This window comes from Pangasianodon hypophthalmus, chromosome 28 (assembly GCF_027358585.1).
Source record: "Pangasianodon hypophthalmus isolate fPanHyp1 chromosome 28, fPanHyp1.pri, whole genome shotgun sequence".
In the NCBI taxonomy this organism is placed as follows: Eukaryota; Metazoa; Chordata; class Actinopteri; order Siluriformes; family Pangasiidae; genus Pangasianodon; species Pangasianodon hypophthalmus.
In genome coordinates, this window is record NC_069737.1 from 12,521,594 (window position 1) to 12,543,068 (window position 21,475).

A 21,475-nucleotide genomic window follows, 5' to 3' on the forward strand; every position below is an offset into this window, starting at 1 on the left:
TGTAATTTTTTTTTCAGTGAAAAAGACTACAGGGTTAGCATAAGAAAAATCAAACCCAAAAAACAATTATAAACATTGTATAATATAAATATCTATTATATTGTATTATTTGTTTTGGAATTATGTAGAAAATAATAGAAATGCACGCTGTTGCTGTTAGAACGTAACCCACCGACTCCGCCCCTTTGTGAGAGCACGGCTAGGCCACGCCTCCTTTTCTGTTTCCACGCCTTTAGAAAACGGGAGCGAGCGCGAGGAAAAACAAGGCGCTTGTGATGTTTATGTGATGCGAGCGATTCAAGGTTCGGCGTGAAAAATGAAGCTGCAGTCGGCAGCGATGAAGCAGAAGGTAGGTTTAAATGCTATTACTATCTATTCCCTGCGTGTGGCAAGATTTTGACGTCATACTGTGTTGATGCCTCTTCCTCTGCCGTAGCATGAAGCTCAAAAGTTGCACTAGAAGCTTCCTGCTGCTTTTTCTGGGCCATTTTTTTTTGTACATGAATGCAGTGTTCAGATGAAAGATGACAGCTCTTAGATCACAGGATGATGTGCTTACAGCTTTTGGATGTGCATTTCTAGCTAGAGGTTATTTTCAGTACAATATCAGACTGCATTCTGTAGATTGTGTGCACAACACTATAGTAGAAGATGCATGACTTTGGAGATCAATGCACACAAATATAAACCAAATCTATAGATCTGTTCTTAAATAAGCTTAAGTCGAATAGCATGGAAGCTTATAAACCCCATCTTATAAACAACTAGTAATCTGCACTACTGCACATGTACTTTTCAGTGTAGCTATGGTAGTGTAGTTATAAATACAGTCTTGTATATGCATTGTATTGTGTATGTTTACTAGGTCTGTGTATAAAAACTATTTCTATTGCTCTGTCATATACATATATATGTACGTATCTTCCCTTCCTTCCCTTCCAGGTGATGTTCCTGGATATGCCCTAACCCCCTGCGTCAGCGATGGAGGCATCCAGCCTGCCAGCAGAGCTGTGGCGTCTTATCCTGGCTTATCTACCCTTGGCTGACTTGGGTCGTTGTTGCCTGGTCTGCCACGCATGGCGAGAACTCGTCCTGAGCCTGGATAGCACGCGCTGGCGCCAGCTTTGTCTGGGCCTCCCAGAGTGGCGGCATCCAAATTGGCCACGTCGACCTCACCTGCCACCACCATCCTGGCGTGAGGCGCTGCGCCAACAAGCCCTGGCCAGCCGCACATGGACGCAGAATGGAGCTGAGCTCCACTCGTCTACCTGCCTGCACCTGTTCCGGCGCAGGAAGGACAGGAAAGTGTGGCATGTGGGCTCCGTGCCCGGGCATGGCTACGAGACACTGAGAGGGGCACTAGCGACCGCTGGGCCATATGATAGGCTGCTGCTTCATCCGGGCATCTATGAAGAGCAGGCAGAGGTCACTCTAAAAGTGCCTGTTGAGATCGTAGGGATGGGGAAGCTTGGTGATGTGGCTTTGCTGGTGAGCTTCGATCAGCAGTGCCCGACTGCCAGGCTGTGTAATTTGGTTTTGATGCCAGCTTGGTTTTCACCAGTGGTGTATAAGGTAAGCAAATACACACACCATGTTGAAAGGAAGCATCATATCGTTGCCCGAAAAACTCTCATATTAGTATTTGTGAACTGCATAGCAAGTACAGCGTTGGGTTGTTGATTTGTCTTTTGTTTGAAATGAAAATATAAATATTAGCCTAGTTTCCAATACGATATTCCAATGTGAAATTTTGGGACTTGACAGGAAAAAGGTGGCAAAATCCCAAAATGATGAAATCTTCATTATGACATTTTTCTGTTTTGCATTCGCTAGACATCTTCAGGTCATGTCCAGTTGGACAACTGCAACTTCGAGGGCTGTCAGTTGCATGTCAGAGGACCGGGCACCTGCCAGGCTCGCTTCTGTTCATTCGCCCAGGGCAGCTCCGCCCACTTTCTAGGTGTGGCCATCAGCCTAATGGACAGCTGTGAGTTTTCCGGTGGTGACTCTGCGTCTGTCACTGTGGAAGGCCCACCGGTTTCTGAGCGTAACTGGGCTTGTAAACACCTGGCTGCTTTGGCTAAAATGTTAACGACCATGTCTACGAGCAGTCAGGACGCAAAAGACAACCTGGGCGGAGTCAGTCCCAGAGATTCTGCCCTGGAGGACTGGACTAAACAGGACATGGACTGGGAAACTGGCTGGACCAAATCGAAACCCCTTAATGGAGGTCTGCTTTCAGGCCAGGAGGGTACTATGATCGAAGATGACAGTATGGACACATCCAGCGATTCTGGTGATGATGAAAAAATAGAGAATGGAAATAACTCGGGTTACGCACTCTCTTACGAGCAGCATGGTCTTGCGCACCTCTCGGAGCCGCGGAAGCCAGATTTCTCCATGCTTCCTGTGCTGCTGAGCCTAAGTGCAGAGCTGCAGAGGGATGCTGAGGCACAGGAGCTGGCAAATTCAGTGCAAGGGTGCTTACTGCGCCACTGCCTGCTGCGTGATGGCAAAGGGGGCGTTCATCTGTGCAACCATGCCCAGGCGAGACTGGAAGCCAACGTGTTCCGAGGACTCAACTATGCAGTGCGCTGCATCCAGTATGCCAAGGTAAGCAGGAGAGGTCAACGTCAACCGTCTGGCTAACCTCGAACACACACTATATCTTTGTATCTTAGCATAGGGCCCTTAAATAAAAGTGACCAGTATATTAGGAATACCTAGTCTATAACTTTATCAATTAAGAAATACTCAAGAATATGTTGTAATTGGTTGATTGTACTATGAATTAACTAAGAGTCTTATACCCAATGTATTTAATCTTAACCTTATTGCCATCACACGTTACCAATAAGAAACGATTCAACAGTGACATCATATAGTCAAGGCAGGTAGTTTCATGCCTCAGGATTGAGTCTATGAATGACTCTAAGGTGTTAATTAACCTTGATTAGCAACTCTGACAATATTTCTGACTTCACGGTAAATCACACTTATATTAATGTAATCGTTCTAATACATTACTGTTTCTATAGTAACAGCTTACACAGGGACTTGACAGATGCTCTACATAAACCGATTAAAACCATGTGTTGATGATGAAGTTTTCTAAAAAGAGACATTTATTTGGCATTTTTTTGGAAAGAGTTTCGAGTGTCGGTGCTTTGTAACGGTCAGAGATAATGCTGTAAGTTTTCTGACACGGAAGAGACTTCAGGACAGAGGACTTCCTACTTTCCAGTTTCTTGGTAACATGACAATTGTCTTAATGAGGAAAAAAAAGAGGCTGGTGAGGGAATGACTGTTCATAGCTGCTGTTATGTTAGTGATAACAGGACCTAGCTTGTTTCACAGACGTTCCACAATACTAAACGTAACTATAAACGAATAAAAACTCTATTCTGTTGTACATCAGGACCATGTTGTTGAGTTTTTTCCTATAACGCCTCACTCTGGTTTTATTCCCTACTTAATCTCCTGCTCCTTTACGTAAAACCTTTCATTATATATGACGAAGACTAACTTCTGATGCGTTGTACCACATGTTTTAGCCGTATACATCGTAAATACTTAAAGGGAACTTTGGACAGGACAAGTCATTCGTGTACAAAAAAAACCCCAGAAGTGCTACAATTGCAGTTGGAATCCAAAGTTAGCTAATGTGGAAGTTACAGCATCAGCGTCTGAAATGTTCTAGCTCTCACACATAAACAGTCATGTCTGATGTCAGGAGGGTATGTTGCCACGTAACGTTACTCAGCATTTATTTATGGTGTAGGGTTGTGGTTATGTGGACATGTTCAAGAATCCTGGCAAATACTGTATACGAGTTGAATTCCTGTAACATAAATAGGGTTTAGATTTACGTATCTCTAGGAAAAAAGCTAGTCACAAAAGTGCCTCTTTGGATCATTGTAAGGAATGTTATTTTAGGTGTCTAGCCAACAAGTTCAGCTGTATCAGGAAGCGATCATGTGTGGAAACACGTTTCAAATTTCGATCAAAATTCACCATAATAAAATGAAATTAATACCAAGAGTCTCTGCCTTTGCAGTACATTGCATAATAGAAGCCTAATGGTGATCTTTCAGCGTGCCACTCTGATAAAGTCTGGCTGATCCTCCCGTACATGTGACCTGTCATTCAAAAAAAAAACAAAAAACGACCATTTATGGCAAATGCATCTTGGGAAGTCTAAGCATATTTACTGGGGATCTCTCTTCCTGTGTTAGATGGTGATGTTGCGCAATGAAGTGAGTGGGTGCCGAGCATCTGGTGTTTTCTTGCGGCTCTCTGCTCAAGGCCTCATCGCTGAAAATAACATCCACTCCAACGGCGAAGCAGGACTAGACATACGCAAAGGAGCCAATCCCATCATCCTGGTAACTATTAACTTCCCACCGAGTTGATTTCCTGGCCAGTGGATGTAAGTTATTGCTGATTGAGTGCTTTGCAGATAGTGTTTTTGGAACAGAAATGTGGTTTAAAAAAAAACAGAAGAGTATTCATTTTGTGTGTGACCTTTGATCCAACAATTCTGATACATTTAATTAGAAAATGATAATGATAGAAAATATTTAGCATATTATTTATACTAGGTTGTCCCAAAGCATATCTAGTCTTCATTGCAGCTGGGAAAACACAGCTTTGATAGTCTGAGAACCTTTAAGTCTCTTTCTTCTCCTAATTTCGAATGCTATTAATCCCACTTTTCTCTCCTTTCCCCCTCTTTTCATGGCTGCAGTGTAACAAAATCCACAGCGGCCTGCGTTCCGGGATCGTCGTCCTGGGCAACGGGAAAGGTTCCATCCGCAGCAACCAGATCTACGGCAACAAAGAAGCCGGAGTCTACATTCTTTTCAACGGCAATCCTGTGGTCAGGTAGCAGAGAATCCGTGTGTGTGTGTGTGTGTGTGTGTGTGTGTGTCTTATACAAGCCTCTGTATTATCTTATCTGGTTAGCTACATGGACAGCTTATAAATGTTATTCCTTAAACCACAGCATGCTCGAAGCTGATTGGTCAGAAGGTGTTGATAAATTTTATATAATGTTATTCTTTCTAAAGTAACAACTTACACAGGGACTTGTATGACAGACGTTCCATATAAACATTAAAATGCGTATAATTGTCTATATAGTGAAGTTTTCTGCGAAGAGACGTTTATTTAACTTTTATGGAAGGAGTCTCCAGTGTCAGCGTTTTGTAAGAGGTCAGCGGTAAAGCTATTCCTTTCTGTTTTCTGACACAGGAAAGTCTGGAAAGTTTTATACTCTTTTTATATTATACAATGTGTAAACAATTATAGACATTGTATAATATAAGTGTCTATTATATTGTATTATTTGTTTTCGAATTATGTAGAAAATAATAGAAATGCACACTGTGACAGGAAAGTCACACTTTTTCCCCGTTCTGATGTTTGTTTTGAACAATAACTGAAGCTGTTTACCTGTAGCTGCCTGATTTTCCCTCAGTTTGTTTGCTTATTTACTTTACACTAAGTTATCAGATTATTAGGTACACTTACCATATAGTAGGGGTTTCATAGACTAGTTGCCTAGTTGATAATGCATTATTAGTGTGTGGGTGTTGGAAAAAACTGTGAGGCAGATGGTAAGGAGATGTAGGCAGAAAGTAATGAAAGCAGTCTAAATGCAATTTGTTAGTCTGAAAATATTTCAGACTAGATGATGTCAATTCTATAGTCAACAGCACAAGACTACGGTGGGGGAAATAAAAACTCTTTTGCTTTACAGGATCATTAACAGGTGACTGAGAGACTTTTTTTTAATCCCATTCCTGCATGCTCCTGAAGGAATTCCTCCCACAGATATTTTTTTTTTGTCATTTAAACCAAAATAAAATGTAAATGAAATCCTGTGGTATAGTGAATTGTGTGTAATAAGTGCTGTGTGAAAGAGCCGCGGGTTGCACATCACCGTCCAATCCCACCCAGCTAGTTTAGAGTCAGATCTGTGGCTCTGGAGTTGAACATGGTGGAAAAACCCCCTGTAGGCCGTCTACCGTTATGCATGTTGTATCAGCCCTCAATATCACTGCTGGGTTGAGAGCTATGATCAGAAACTGACAGTGTTGAAAAAGAAAAAGATTAGCTACAGTTTTTAACTGTACTGCATTGGATTCCACCACACGCGTATATTGCTTTGGATAAAGTCTAATTAATAAGCGTAAATGCAAATACAAATACACAACGAACACTCATTTCCCCTTCTTTTTCTCTTTTCCGTCAGTGGGAATCACATATTCCAAGGTCTTGCTGCTGGCATTGCTGTTAATGAGAATGGAAGAGGACTGATTACTGGTTTGTCTGATCATTAAGTATGTCTGATTATATACATTACACAGATTGATCACTGAAGCACATGAAGTTACTGCCATTACCAGTATCCTCTTAGCCTACTAAAGCAATCCATAATGAGGTTTTAAGATGCCAGTGTGATGGATTTCTGTCCATATACTTTGCAAATTTCCAAAATGTTGGTAAAAAATGTATATCATGTATTCAGAAATAGAAAAAGCAATTACAAGACCACCAACCAATTAGAGACGTAGCCAAAAATGCACCAGCATATGTTACCATATCAGTAGTGTATATTCTATACAAACATAATATTGCTTTGCGACATTTTAGATATAGCCAGTTTTCATCAAAATGGGGAAATTTACTAAAACTTCCCCTGGGTATTTAACTCTGTAGAAATAGAAAGTATATGAGGTAGTAATTGTCTCAGAGGTGGTATTGAAAATATAAAATCTTTCTAAAATTACCTAACATATGAATGTAAAAGTACCAGAAATATTCATAAACAAAAAAGACATCTGCTGTTACTGTACTGATGGTAAATTAGTGCCTCTTTCACCAAGGAATGTGGGAAACCATTAGCTAATACTGACTAACAACGGCTCTCAAATGTTAGCTAGCATGAAAATAATGCTGCATTCATGGTGCCTTGTAAGTGGGAATTTGCAAGTTATGTATATTAACGTCATTTCCCACTTCAGCACGTTTGACTTATGAAGAGGGAAAAAAACATGGACGACTTCACGAAAGCGTGTCTTTTGTTTGCTCTGTAAGAACATGTAAAGCTCATAAAAAGATTGAAATTGCAGTACAGTAGCAACATTGGACAATAGCTAGTAGCATAGCAACAAGCTAGCCAGTGAACTAGCCAGTGATAACTCTAATATTGATAATTACCTTCTCAAAATGATTAGTATGGTCAGTGTTCTAGATTTAACTGAGTACTTTGTCTGTATATTAATTGATTTAAAGCTAATACTGCTATAAATTAGTTTAAAAGTAGAGAAGGGGGATGTTTACATTGTTCACAGTGTGAGCGGCCATTTTGATTTGACGTCACTCCATAAACAGGGAAGGAGCTGGTAGTGGAGAAGACTATGCCAAGTTGAGGAGGTGTTTTCTGTGACTTTGACTGGTTGGAGGTGGGGAATTAATTTGCAACCTCGCCTCGAACGTAGCATAAGCCGAATGCTAATCACTACCTATCAGTACAGATACAAAGTGTATGGCGTAATAGACAGATGTGTTTGGTGAAAGAAAATCTCAAGTAAAAACCAGACACAGGTACGGTAACAAACTCAAAGTAATTGTACAGGTACCCGATGTGTCAGTGTTTTATTGGAAAAGTCTGTACATCAGCTCTTTATCAGTATCAAGCGGATGAAAACCCTATCTTTATTTTTTCTGTCTATCTAACCTATCTGTTTCTTTGCTATTAGAGAATGTGATAAGGCAGAATCAGTGGGGAGGTGCTGATATCCGTCGAGGAGGTGATCCAATCCTGCGCAATAACTTCATCTGTCATGGATACTCTGACGGAGTGGTGGTCGGGGAGAGAGGAAGGGGTCTCATTGAGGGCAACCACATCTATGGTGAGAACTTCCTGTCTCCTTAAAATGCTGTTTTCTCCCTCTAAAGGACCTAAATTAGCTAATGTAAGTAATGAACAAAATCATAGATGTTAAAGTATACTTGGAGAGTTGTGATTACTGTTAGATGCATTTCTGGGAATATGTTACTTTACTTGAACGCATGAAGAGCTTAAACCTTTCAGTTTTTTCCCATTTGTTCTGGTAGGCAACAGGGGCTGTGGTGTGTGGGTGATGTTATCGAGCCTTCCGCAGCTGATCGGAAACTACATAACCCATAACCGAATGTATGGGCTGGCCGTGTTTTGCCGGAAGGACCCAGCATTTTCAGCAGGCAGTGAGCGAGGAGGAGGAGGAGGAGGAGGAGGAGAAAGGGAGAGAGGAGGCCAGGAGAACTTTCATGAAGAAGGCGAGCTGCTAGCATGGGAGAGTGACATGGACAGTGAGGACGAACGATTCTCAACCCGCCGCCCAATCACTGTGGCTTTAGTGGAGAATAACTGCATAAGTCAAAATGGAGGTGAGAAACATTGAAAATGCAGTGTTGAATCTCTCATTCTTAACTTGACTTACACGTTGAGGAGGAGGAGGAGTAGTAGTAGTAGTAGTAGGTCAAGGCATGACTTGTAGTGTAACTCTGAAGATGTTTTGTTACTCATTCATGTTCAAGGAATTAGTCGGAGAAGCAACTGAGTTGCCAATGGTAACTTCCACCAACATGATGCTTCCACCACCATGCTTCACTGTATAAGCAGTGTCGGGTTTTCCACATGTTTGCAATGTGTCTTTTCGCAAACTCACAACAGGATTTAATATGGCTCGGCAGTCTTCCATAAAGCCCAGCTTTGTGGAGGATCCAGTCTATAGTTGTCCTGTGAACAACTTCTCCCATCTGGGCCATGGATCCTTCTAGCTCCTTCAGAGTTATCATTGGCTTCTTGGTTGTTTCTCTGACTAATATCCTCCTTACCCAGTCACTGACCTTTTGGTGGTTGGTTATCAGTGGCTATTGTGGATGTTGTCAGTACATTTATAACATGATTGACTCCATTCCTAATTAAAGTAATAAATAGTTAATCGGATGTTCATTTTTAATGTGGCACTACAAGCCATTTCTGGTCTTTGCCAAGCAAGCTCCAGACATTCATTAAAAGTACTGTCTTGTTTTCTGTTAAATCCTGTGTTTTCACTGTTTATAAGTCAGAACATGAGCTTTCCATTGGCTTATCGTTTCGTGTCTGTTTAACACAGCAGTGGGCGTGTATGTGAAAAGCAGTGAGGCGCTGAACGTGGTGGGTAACATGGTGGCCAGTAACCGGGCGGCAGGCGTGGCCATCGTTCAGAGCGTGCAGCTGACGCGACTTGTCAGCAACTGCGTCCATGGCAACGGCAGGGCCGGAATCACGGTAGACCGAGAATGCCGAGTGGAGCTGCGAGGCAATGGCATTTACGGTAACAGTTACCATGGCGTGTGCTTCCGTGGTGACGGCCAGATCGTGGAAAACGACGTGGCCGGGAACGGGGCAGTCGGGATACGACTTATAGAAAGCGCAGATGTGAAAGTAAGCTTTGCTTGGGATTTCAGTGACAAAAATGGTGTGACGATATATTGGGATTAATGTATACCATGATAAGAGAATTTGATAAAAACATTTATTTATATTGTTCACCCTTACTACTAACTGCTTCAACTAATACTAAAAAAACGGTATATTGCATGTGCCTTGTTTGCAGGTTCTGAGGAATCGTGTGCAGTCTTTGCGTGGTTGTGCTATCTCTGTAAGAGAGCGGGTTCGAGGTGTGATCCAGGAAAACCTGGTGTACCAGGGCTACCCTGACAACAATAAACCGCACATATACACTGACCCGCTCAACCAAGAGTGTGTCGTGCTCAGCAACACTCTGCTCACACACAGGTAAATGAGACGTAAGTGTGTTCTCTCTCTGGTTGGAAAATAAGAGCTTTTTTTTTCCACTTAATCGTCCATTCTCTTACTTCTCAGACCAAACACAAGCTGGGCTCTGGAAAACCCACCGCCTCGTCCTCTCAGCAACAATCCACCAAGTTCTGCCCCTTCGTCGCGCCCCGCCCACCTCGCCATTAGCATGACGAGCAGAATCACTGCCACTGTAGAGAGCGGCTGCCATAACAACGGCAGCATCTTCTGTTGCATTCTATGAGGGACTGAAGTCACTTTTTGCACCTAAGGAAATTAGGTGTTGGATTAAAGCACTTAGGGACACTATCCTAAATAAATATTAACTCAAGGAACTTTTATCTTAGTAACCGACAACTCGGAGATGGGTGAAAATGGCATGGCTATATGTGTGGTGGTCTGGGAAAACCCACTGGATGTAAAACCTTGCTAGCTAAGCATATGTTCTGTATACAGTGAATTTTGGTCAAGTTGTTGGATAGCTAGGTGCTGTAGTGAAATAAATTTAGCCGAAATGATTTAGTTTGTAATCAGATACCGGATGTCAAAATGGCCATCAAGGGTTTTCCCAGGCTACCAGCTATATTTGAAAGATGCTGTTCTCTCAATACTGTGTTCTGATCAGCTAGTCTCCCAAGTTACCTGCCAGATACAGCACATCTACTCCTCCAACTCCAACATGGGAGAAGAAGATACACAGACGGGGTTGAAAGGGGACTTCGCTTACTGAAACTGTCGCTTTAGAGCTACCAAAGGAAGGATCTGATACCAAGGTCCACTGGTTTCAGAAGTTTTGCAGAGGACCTTGTTTAAACTGTTCATGTTGAATGCAGTTTCATTCTCGATCTCTGAAGCCTTGAAGCTGAATATTTTTCACATCTTTATGTGGCTAGGATAAGGGGTCCCTGGAGGAGTAGTGGTTAGGCCACGGCCTGGGTTCGATTCTCGGCCAGGGAACCAATCCCAGCCACTGGGGTTGCACAAGACACTGGACTCCCAGTGCCGGTCCCAAGCCCGGATATAATTGGGCAGGGTTGCGGTAGGAAGGGCATCCGGCGTATAAAAAAAAAAACGTGCCAAATCAAAAATGCGGACCGATGATCTGCTATGGCGATCCCTAATTGGAGCAGCCAAAAGAACAACAACAACAACAACATGTGGATAGGATAAGGAACCAATTGACTATCAACCCAAATCTAAAACCATGTCAAGTTTCTTTCAAAAAATGAGAATCCTAATGTAGGATAGGTCCATGATTTTTGTGTCACTATGGATACATGCATATAGTTGCTAGATAGTCATACGTTCATATTCTTTAACAATTTATTTTTATCCATGTACTAACCTTAGAACCAGCGACGAGGTTCCCAGTCAGAGTGAACGAAAGTTACGGACTGATGCACAGCACGTGGTTTCTTCCCGTCAGTCCCGAGTGACAGATGATGCCCAGAATAGTTTGTAAACAGGTGAGGTGCACTGTGGGAATTGGAGTCCTGCTCGTTCCTGCGGCAGCTCCCCCGCCTGAGCGACGGACGGAACATTGGCATAACAGGCTACACCACAGCATGAGGTGATGTTATTCAGCCTCAGCATGGCCCTTTGAGGTTTATGCTGCTGTGCACATTTCAGAGATTTTTTTCCCTCCTCCTCTTGCAACCTGGCAACCACTCAGTAAATAAGTGCTAGGGCAGTTACGGCTCAGTGGTTAAGATGTCTAAGCCGTCTACTTGGATCGTATCCTGTCTCAATTGTAAATCACTGAATAAAATCTTCTGCCAAATGTACAAATGCAAGAAAACCTTAATAGTGACAATCTACATAATAAAAATAATTATTTTTATTATCTCCTAGGTTTGAAATGTAGCTGAATCAAACCTGTGTATGTTGAGATTTTCTTTGCTATAATTAATTTACCATTGTAAAAAGTTCTCTTTGGATTATTTTGGGTGTTTTTTGCCCTTTATCTTAAATAGTGCAATATGTGATGTCTAAAATGTGCCTATTTTTACTGTATGCCTTTATTTTTTATACATGTTGAACAGTCTGAATGATAAATATGTTAATCATTTCAAACGTGCCTTGTTTTACTCGTGTGTGTGTGTGTGTGTGTGTGTGTGTGTGTGTGTGTGTGTGTGTGTCATTAGATAAGGCGCAAAGGTTTGTAAAAGGCACAACAGTCAGTGGAATTCTAAAGGTAACCGTATTTTACAAAAAAAAAGTTAATATATCATCTTCTACTACTCCAGAAATCCAGAACTGGACGTGAATGAATGATGAATCGCAGCCATATTCTATCTAATACAACTCACACATCTGCAAGTTCAAGCAGAATGGCATGGCATGAATAATTCAATCTGGTCCAGTCATTATTTTCCTATAAACAGATGTTCCACAGATGGTCTCGTCAGGAAATGAGCGCCATATTGACATCTGGGTCTTGTTCTAATGAGCCACACGTATCGAGGTTGGATCGACTGCCTTTGCGTCATTTGTGTGGTGCGCACAAGAGAAATGCTCATTATCAAGAAAATGACTCATTTTTATTCACAACATGAACAAAAAAAAAATAAAAAAATAGCTTGTATTCACTCACTTGTATTTCTTGCTCCCTGAAAACTTCCGGACATTTAATGGAAGTGTGTATGGAGTCATCAGATCACATCTTTTGAGGAAAACATGATAATTTTGGCATATCATATACTAATAGAGAGACATACACTAAGTTTATTTCATTTTTTTTTCCCTCTAAACGTAAGTGAAAGCAACTGAATTTGGGCTGCACGTGACCGACTACCAGCTGACATACAAAATGTATAATTCATTCATTCCACTCATTTCATTTTCTTGCGTTTTCGGCTCTCCATGCGCCGTTCGTAGCGTACGAGTGGGAGCTCAAGTGAGGCCATCCTGTGGTCATCCTGTAGCCCCGACTCCTCCAAACTGTGGATGGACTGGCGGGAAAGCGTGAGCCCCATGGCCTTTGCCACCTCCAGCATCCTAAAAACAAATAATCGTCTGCTTAGACGTTTAGAATACTCTTGGAAAAAAAAAAAAAAAAAAAAAAACATACTGGACAGATCTGCTTCAGAACCTATAAGAAGTGTAACAGCATCAGGAGCACTTTAATTCCATGGCTAATGATGGACATATATAAGAAATAACACATAACAGGGTGTGCTGGTATTGGAAAATAATCAACAGTAGTGGTGCTGGTGGTGGTGTGGTATTATAATAATAATAATAATAATAATAATAATAATAACAACTGTGTGCTGTTATATGACTATACGGTATGTAACAGCACAGTGTTTTATTCCTCTTATACCACACCAATTTGCCAGCAAGTACAATTTATTTATTTAAGAACCACACTTTTTTACTTTTTTCCGTTTATAGTTACATTTGAAGTTGTGGAACATCCTCCAAACTAGTTAGTTCATGTTATCACTTATGTTATAACAGCTATACACAGCTTTACCTCTGCTGACACTGGAGACTCCTTCCATAAACGCTAAATAAACATTTCCTTACAGGAAGCGTCACCATACCAGCAACAACACATTTATGTAGAGATAACATACACTATCATACACTAAGTCCCTTTGTAAGCCGTTACTATAGAAATGACAACATATTAGAACGAGTGCATTGATATAAACATGTGAACTCCAGTGTAGAAAATGAATCAATCATTGTACACCACAATAACGAGCAGATAGAAAAGAGAAATACTTGGTTAGCGCTGTGTGTGTGTGTGTGTGAGACTGACTTGGTTTCGCTGATGAACAGGTCTCTGTGTAAGAGTGTGAGGTCTACTTTCTGCTCTCCGATATGAAGCAGCAAAGCAAGACAGTGGGACGCGATCTTAATGACTGTAGACGCGGTCACTGTACTCTTCAGTCTGGGAGGGAGAGGAGGAAGCGAGAGAAATGGAGAAAAATAGTGTCATATGAATAATCTCCAGAAATCATTTTACAGCCAGTGCATTTAAAAGGAAATGTATACTGTAGTCATATGCATTTTATATATGAACAGATGAATAAACATTCATCATTCATAATCACTTCGAATCGTGCATATAATATTCTGTATATCACAATATATTGTAGAATTTTTATAAACTATACTAATAACTAAGTGTCTATGCACACATTTTGTAATTAATCTGAAGTTCAATGTTTGCTCTTCACACTTAAAAAAAATAATTAAGTTTATACTAATGCTTGACTTAATATCACTACTGTTATTTATATGGCCCTAACATTTTACAATTTATAATAATAATAATAATAATAATGATTATTTTGCTTTGGTATCCATCATACCAGTACACTCCGAGTTCCTCAAGGGTTCTTAGTTTCCTAAAGGGGTTCTCCTTGGAACTCTCTGTCATAGGGAACGCCTGTCAGGGTTCTATCAGGGTAACCCTTAAGGGTTCTCTCAGAGGGACAAGCTAAAAAAAACACCCTTCCGAGTCCTAGGGTTTAGCCTAACAAGGATTTATAATGAATAGTTAATTATATTTATGAATCGTCAAATAATTAGGTACAGTATAACTTTATAAAATGTTATCGAATGTTGATAAACACGTTACTAAATAATAACGACGCCCAATAAATCACATGGCGCTCCATTATTTAAGAAGCGGAATAAAATGTATTAATGATGAAATGGAGAAAATTAAACGTGTAGTTTGTTTGTGCTGGGTTTGGATTCTGAGAAAGAAAGAAAGAAAAAATTTTTTTTTTTTTGGGTATAGCACTTCAGCACAAATAAATGACAGTCATTTTGTTCGAATTTTTAGTCTACTCTTGAGGTGAGTGTGTGTTGATGCGCGGTGATGTCACTCTTAACCATAGACTTACATTGAAATACAGCTTTTAGAACATTTCAGAGTACAAACCAGCACCGTTTTTTTTCCAAGCACAGGTCAACACATTCCATGTCTTTTACAAAGGTCAATCCTAAAAGCTCTATAGACGAGCCATTCATAGAAATATCACAAACCTTCCTTTATCAAAACTCTCCACTGTGAAGTTCTTCTGCACTTTCCTGAAGATGACTTGTGGACATTCGTTCTCACCAACTTCCACAAACAAAAACAAACATATGAAACAAAACCTCTTTGGGTAGCTCGTCTTTCATCACGTGCATATTTACATTCAGCATTTTTAATAATCTTGCTGCTCTAATACTCAGCATTTACAAGACAAACAGTCTCGTATCCTGGACAAACCAGACCAAGATGGTGCAACAGTAAATCATTTCTTTTCAGACTGATACCTGATACTGTTGGGTGTGGATGAGATCTACAGCCGATACTCACACTTGCGGTCCAGTTTTTTCATTTGTGCAAGTCTGATGAGGAAAGACAGGTACCAGGCACAGCGTGCATGTCTGTCTCGATCTTCCCCCTCTTTGGGAAGGCATTTCAAAATCTCCTTCACAGTCTCAGGACTACAAAACCAACAACAACAAAAAAAAAAAGATTAGTGAAGGTCCAATTGGACCAAATGAAACATTACATACATTCTAGGGGAAAAATATGTATGATCAAGTAAATATTTCACCTTTCTGAGTGAGAAAGAGACCATACAAATAAAAGTTATTGTGATGATTATTATTATCTGATGTGATTAGACGTAGAATCGCTACCAAATCTGTTAACATGACTACCACTAGAGCCAAAACGTTCATGAATCTGGTCTTACAAGAAGCCGTCTTTGGTCATCTGGTCTTCAGAAGTAAGTCCCGCCATTTTCTCACCAAGCTGCTTGAGCGAGTTAAACTCGGCTGGAGACAGCACTAATGTGACGTTTAGGAACTCACAGTGAACATTTGTAATTTTCAGTAATACCTCCACTAGACATGCTAGTGCTGTGTCCCAATTTGCATATTTAAAGGGATAGTTCACCCAAAAATGAACATTCTGTCGTCAGTTCCAAACCCGTAAGACTTTCGTCCGTCTATAGAACACAAATGAAGATATTTTTAATGAAACCTGGGAGATTTCTGTCCCTCCATTGACAGTCCATGAAACTTTCAAACTCCAAAAAGTTCATAAAGGCATCGTAAAAGTAATCCATGTGACTTTAGTGGTTTAATCCCAATTTTATGAAGCGAAACAAATACTTTGTGTGCGCAAAATGTCTCTATTCACAAAATATCTTCACACGCATTCATCGTCGTTCCCCGAGGTTTCATTAAAAATAGCTTCATTTGTGTTCCGAAGATGAATGAAAGTCTTATGGGTTTGGAACGACACGAGAGCGAGTAATCGATGACTAATCGATGAATTTTCATTTTTGGATGAACTATCCCTTTAAGCACTATTCTAAACCGTTACTGAGTACGAATACTAACCGGTTTTCCTATTACTGTTAACATTTTAAAAACCTCAGATGTAATCTAGAAACCTTCCAAAAGGTCTGTTCTTTGCACCAGTCTTCTGGATTTTCTAGATCAGTAAAGACGTTTGAATATAAAGTCAGAGTTTTCGATTTGAGACGCAGCTCATGACAACAATCACGACGACAGCAGAAAGTTTTAAGAGAGAAAGAGCTCGTCAGTGTGTTTAAATTCAACTCTCTAAACATTTGACAGTTCGCTAGGACACCTGACGGACAGCTAGCCCTATGTTACGCATCCGTATGTTAATGTTAACATTTTGTTTCACACAACATTAAAATTTTGTATTTCAAATGTAAAATGTTCAAATGTAACAGCAATCCTATATAATAAATCTGCAGTCAAGGCTTGCGAGTCGCAGAAAATTTATAATGTTCATTTAGAGTGGTTTGTTTAAAAGGTTAGGGAAGCATACGACGCTAGATTGACGCTCTCTGGTGCTGTAGTTTTGTGCAGTTTACTTGTTTTTGTTCTTTTTTTCGCTAGAGAAGGATACAGCCGTCAAAGGGGTAAACGTCCTCACGATTAGTCGCATTCTTGTTACAGGGCGGGAGGAAGAGAGTGGATTCAGTGAGAGCCTGTGAATCCGCCACTTCCTGCTGTAATGCTGAGAGAGAGAGAGAGAGAGAGAGAGAGAGAGAGAGAGAATATATAAGGCAGAATATATAAGGTTAATGTGTCATATAACACAGTAATATTTTAGTGGATATATTTGGATAATGGATAATATGAATAATATCTAGCTACTTGTTATAGATGACAAGGATTTGGCCAAGTTTTTCCCCATATTTTTTATTAAGTAAGGAATAAAACACTTTGTGATGTGCTGTTATAGTAAAATAATCAACAATGGGAGTTAATGTTACCACCCAGAAGTTGATCATTTTCCAATAAAGGCACATCCAGAAGTGTTTTATAGCTCTTACTACAAAACACGATAGAATAAAATACATTTTTTTAGAACGAAAGAACAAGAAGTTATACTTTTTCTCCATTTACAGTTACATTTAATGTTGTGGAACGTCCAAACAAGTTAGTTCTGGTTACCTCTTACATCATATTAAAAGCTTTTTTAGACTCTTCCATGGCAGAAAGCTCGAATTCACAGCTTTACCGCTGACTGTTACAAAACACTGACACTGGAGACTCCTTCCAAAACTGCTACATAAACATCTCCTTAGAGAAAACTACATATCGATCATATTTATTAGATTATGTGAAGCGTCCCTGTTTAAGTTACTATGTTCACTAAGGAGTTGTGACACCACTAACACATGCACGTGCTATTTTTTATTTATTTATTTATTTTTTTTACCTTCCAGTCCTTTCTGGTCTATGATGTTGCTGGCGGCGCGAGCCACGGCTTTCTGCAGCGTGTCATTGCCGACCTCGTTCATCCGTCTAGAACTCAGAGCGCGCTTCTGCTTCGTCGTACCGAACGCCTCGATGAGAGCGTCCAGCTGCAAACACACACGATTCTCAAGTCAAGTCATTTTTTTTTTTTTTTTTTTTTTTTTTGGGGAATTCCACCAATGTATAGATTTGAGAGCAAACGTTTGGGACAAAATGGAGAAAGAAGACAATTAGTAGGTTAGGTTTCAGAAAAAAACAACCCAAAATATCAGTCTGAAATGTTTTATCCGTTTCTCTGAATGGAAAAAGAGATATTCTCGAAAAACTTGAGAGAATTTTAACTAACTCAAACCTTACCTTCTCTCTGTAGCTTTTGCTCTCATTTTCCTCAGCATTGGCTGTTGTTTCTCCTACAACGATCGGACAAAATACAAATTTCCTTTTTTTTTCCCACCAAAATCCATAAGTGCATCCACAATAAGTATCTAGTATATGCTTATGGTACAGTATGACTTGTAGAATGAATAGGATCTTATATGCCCTTTAAACGCTTTATACTTTACTGTCTAAATGACCTACATATCAATTAATAAAGGCACTAAAACAGAAACATTTGTTGTCGACTCAATGAATGTGTGTTGAAATTGAGTTTTTAGGCTCAGATTTTATAGAAAGTCTGTGGTGTGTGTGTGAGTGTGTTTGTGTGTGTACCTGGTATGACGGGCTGCAGGTTGAAAAGCTGAGCACTTTGCACCTTCATCTGCATGGTTGTTTTGTCCAAGACACCCACGAAATAACTGAAGAAGCAGAGGAACTTCATTACATCTTGCCAAAGTCCAAAACCACAAGACACTGAGACAATCCAGTATATATATATGTATGAGGGGGGGCAGTCGTGGCCTAATGGTTAGAGAGTTGGACTAGCATCCCGAAGGTCGTGGGTTCAAGTCCGGCAGGGATAGATATATATATATATATATATATATATATATATATATTTGTTTGCATTGTTGTGTTGTATTTGACGGAACGTCAATACAATATCAAATTTCACAGTATGTCCAACATCTAAACAGCACATGGGTAATATTTCAGTCTGTAGCCTACTGTCACAGCGCTAAACCGACATGCTTTTTACAGTTACGGCATTCGGCAGACGCCTGAGCGACTTATCCAGAGCGACTTACAGAAGTGCTTTGAAGTCTCTATCAATAAATACATTCTGATACTGGCTCACTAGGTCACGGACTAAGAATACCATCAGTCCAAAACCTCTGTTGGGGAGGTAATATAGTAACAAGCGCTCACACAATACAAAGTTTTTTTGTAATGTGCTAATTTAAGTACTTCAGGAAGAGGTAGGTCTTTAGACGTTGTTTGAAGACTGCCAGTGACTCAGCTGTTCGGACATCTAGGGGAAGTTCATTCCACCACCTTGGTGCCAGAACAGAGAAGAGTCTCGATGCATGCCTTCCTTGCACACTGAGAGATGGTGGGACGAGTCGAGGAGTGCTAGAGGATCGGAAGGAGCGTGATGCCATGCAGGACGTGATAAGTGCTTTGAGATAAGTGGGGGCTGGTCCATTTTTTGGCTTTGTAGGCGAGCATCAGTGTTTTATAGGAAGCTACAGGAAGCCAGTGGAGCGAGCATAGCAATGGGGTGGTGTGGGAGAACTTAGGAAGGTTGAAAACCAGTCATGTAGCTCCATTCCAGATCAGTTGCAGAGGATGAATGGCGCTCAGAGGCAGATCTGCAGACCTGCCAGGACCGAGTTAGTCAGTAGTCCAGTCTCGAAGGGACTGGACAAGGGACTGAACAAGCACCTGAGTGGCCTGTGTGGTTAGAAATGGACGAATCCTTCTGATATTATAAAGAAGAAATCGGCATGAGCGTGCCAGATTAGCAATGTGAAAGGAAAAGGACCAACATGCTTTTTGGCGTATAATGGTAAGTGATTAGTACCATTGAATCGTGGCCAAGAAGATGAACCAACGCAAGTTTTGAACAGTCTGTATTAAAAACAGGGCTCCTCACAGAATAAAACCAATCGTACCTGCACATGTTGTTGCACTGTAACGTGCCTGGGCCGAAGTTGCTCCCGACATACGACAGCCGGTCCGATTCTGCAACCTGCAATACACAAACGCTTGATAACTTGTCCATGCAAATCCACAGTCCAATAGTGCTCACATAGATGTCATCTGATTTTCACTCAAGTATAGGTTTAATATTAATTTGAGGCATCATTACCACAATGCGCCTGCTTTTCTTTCTGGGGTTGGCTTCATCGCAGTGTTTGAAAAGCCTGAAGTTCAGCTGATCTGTGTTTTTTACCTGTCCATTGGAAAATTTCACTGCAAAGATGAACAACAGATGAGAAATAGAATATATATACACACACACACACACACACACAACTAGATAGATGGATATAGAATGTAGTGATGAAGAGGATCAGCACTCTTCATCTAAACAGCTAACAGCACATTAGCTGTTGTACTTGTACATGTGCTTTTCAGTGGCATTATTTTGTAACGAATTAAAACTTCTTTCAGCGACACGTTGCTCTATTTTCACTTTGGAACATTCCGGATTCCTACATTACCCAGAATACCACCCGCTCATAGTGATGCCAGTGGGATTGATTCTTCGTCTGACTCCAAGTCGCAACTTGTACTTCCTAACCTCCAATCAGGAAAACACCGCTCTCGACTCGTCAACTTGGGGTAGTTTTCTCAACTACGAGTTCCTTTCCAGTTTACGGAGTGCCTTCAAATCAACATGGCTGCACACAGTTAGCTTGTTTCTAACAAAAGATGAACATGGAGGCGTTAACCATCGTATTGTTGTTGCGCCGAGGTCAACAGTGACGTCATTCCAACCTGCGAATTTCCACTTATGAGGTAAGCCGTATGTAGCGGATACTTCATCTCTACCTAAAGAGAGCGATGCAGCGGCGCTTTAATCCTTTATTCTGTCCATCTCTCGCACCTCGTCATCTGTACACTCTTCTTAAATGGATCAACTACAACTTTCAAGCTAATACCAACGCAAACACCATCACACTCATCATCTCCATAGATCACTAACTACCCGAGCCGAGTCTCCGCCCCTAACTCAGCGTAACTCCGCCCCTAACTCACTATTTCTATGTTGGCGTTTTCATAAATACTGTATGATGTTCAACTTTCCGAAGAGAAGCTCATGTCCTAACCGGATGATTATCACTTATGCTTGAGAACGCTTAAAAAAAAAAAAAAAAAAAAAAAAAAAAAAAAAAAAAAAAAAATTGCCTATTGAACACCATTGTAACTGCTCTAGTAATGTCGCCGTGTGACGTCAGAGCGGCACACAACCACTGACTTCTCACAAGAATAACAAAAATACAGGACCAACCACCACATTGACACCACAATCACTAATCACATCAGAAATACTTCAGGATAAAAGTGTTTCTGGGTGGAGTTTGACTTTAACACGGGCTTCATAACAAACACTGTACTGTAGTGTGTAGTGTGTAGTTCCACACACAGCCAACCCACGTGGGTATCAAAAATTAATGATCCCTTAATCATTTTATTCCACATTTAACCCAAACACAAAGCTTCTGACCAGTCATACAGTTTACATGATTAACGTGGTTAAATTTACCAATAACAGCTCTTTCTTCCCCAGCTTCTTCACACGGTTCCCACGTACAGGTCGCCGCCATTACTGCTGCTACTTCTATTGAACTGTATTTGTTCCCGAAATGTTTCCGCGTCTCAACAGCGACGCCATGCGGTGACCGCCAGAGTAGCATCCAATAGCAATCAACAGCGGTCAGTTTTCAAATGACTCTACCCCCCCTACACAAGCAC

General features: G+C 40.7%; 2 protein-coding genes across 3 annotated transcripts; one reads left to right on the forward strand and one right to left on the reverse strand.

Moving 5' to 3' along the window:
- The first annotated feature begins 199 nt into the window (after positions 1-199).
- fbxo10 (F-box protein 10) lies at positions 200-11,926 on the forward strand. Of its 2 annotated transcripts, none has more exons than XM_053230990.1 (11): positions 200-349; positions 943-1,572; positions 1,834-2,613; positions 4,236-4,385; positions 4,748-4,884; positions 6,257-6,327; positions 7,767-7,919; positions 8,125-8,436; positions 9,168-9,478; positions 9,651-9,832; positions 11,204-11,926. In XM_053230990.1, exons 2-11 carry the CDS (start codon positions 982-984, stop codon positions 11,313-11,315), a joined length of 2,799 nt encoding a protein of 932 aa, XP_053086965.1. In that variant the 5' UTR covers positions 200-349; positions 943-981; the 3' UTR covers positions 11,316-11,926. The 2 variants fall into 2 exon arrangements, with proteins under 2 accessions (XP_053086965.1, XP_026798903.3); XM_026943102.3 differs by lacking the exon at positions 11,204-11,926 and adding an exon at positions 9,920-10,961.
- Positions 11,927-12,274: 348 nt separating this feature from the next.
- On the reverse strand, positions 12,275-21,418 carry polr1e (RNA polymerase I subunit E). The gene is made up of 12 exons (XM_053230991.1): positions 21,267-21,418; positions 19,866-19,969; positions 19,669-19,745; positions 18,326-18,411; positions 17,972-18,024; positions 17,577-17,721; positions 16,758-16,868; positions 15,565-15,658; positions 15,180-15,310; positions 14,861-14,939; positions 13,623-13,754; positions 12,275-12,850 (listed from the first exon to the last, which is right to left on the reverse strand). The coding sequence occupies exons 1-12, from the start codon at positions 21,415-21,417 to the stop codon at positions 12,685-12,687; spliced, it is 1,329 nt and encodes a 442-aa protein (XP_053086966.1). The 5' UTR covers position 21,418; the 3' UTR covers positions 12,275-12,684.
- Between the last annotated feature and the right edge of the window lie 57 nt (positions 21,419-21,475).

Coding starts and splice junctions, on each gene's coding strand:
- polr1e (XM_053230991.1), bottom strand. CDS start 21,417: ATGCTACTCTGGCGGTCACCGCATGGCGTCGCTGTTGAGACGCGGAAA. Junction 19,970..21,266: donor GGAAGAAAGAGCTGTTATTG/GTAAATTTAACC, acceptor TCATCTTTGCAG/TGAAATTTTCCAATGGACAG. Junction 19,746..19,865: donor AGAAAAGCAGGCGCATTGTG/GTAATGATGCCT, acceptor TGTGTATTGCAG/GTTGCAGAATCGGACCGGCT.
- fbxo10 (XM_026943102.3), top strand. CDS start 982: ATGGAGGCATCCAGCCTGCCAGCAGAGCTGTGGCGTCTTATCCTGGCT. Junction 8,437..9,167: donor CTGCATAAGTCAAAATGGAG/GTGAGAAACATT, acceptor TGTTTAACACAG/CAGTGGGCGTGTATGTGAAA. Junction 9,833..9,919: donor AACACTCTGCTCACACACAG/GTAAATGAGACG, acceptor CTTACTTCTCAG/ACCAAACACAAGCTGGGCTC.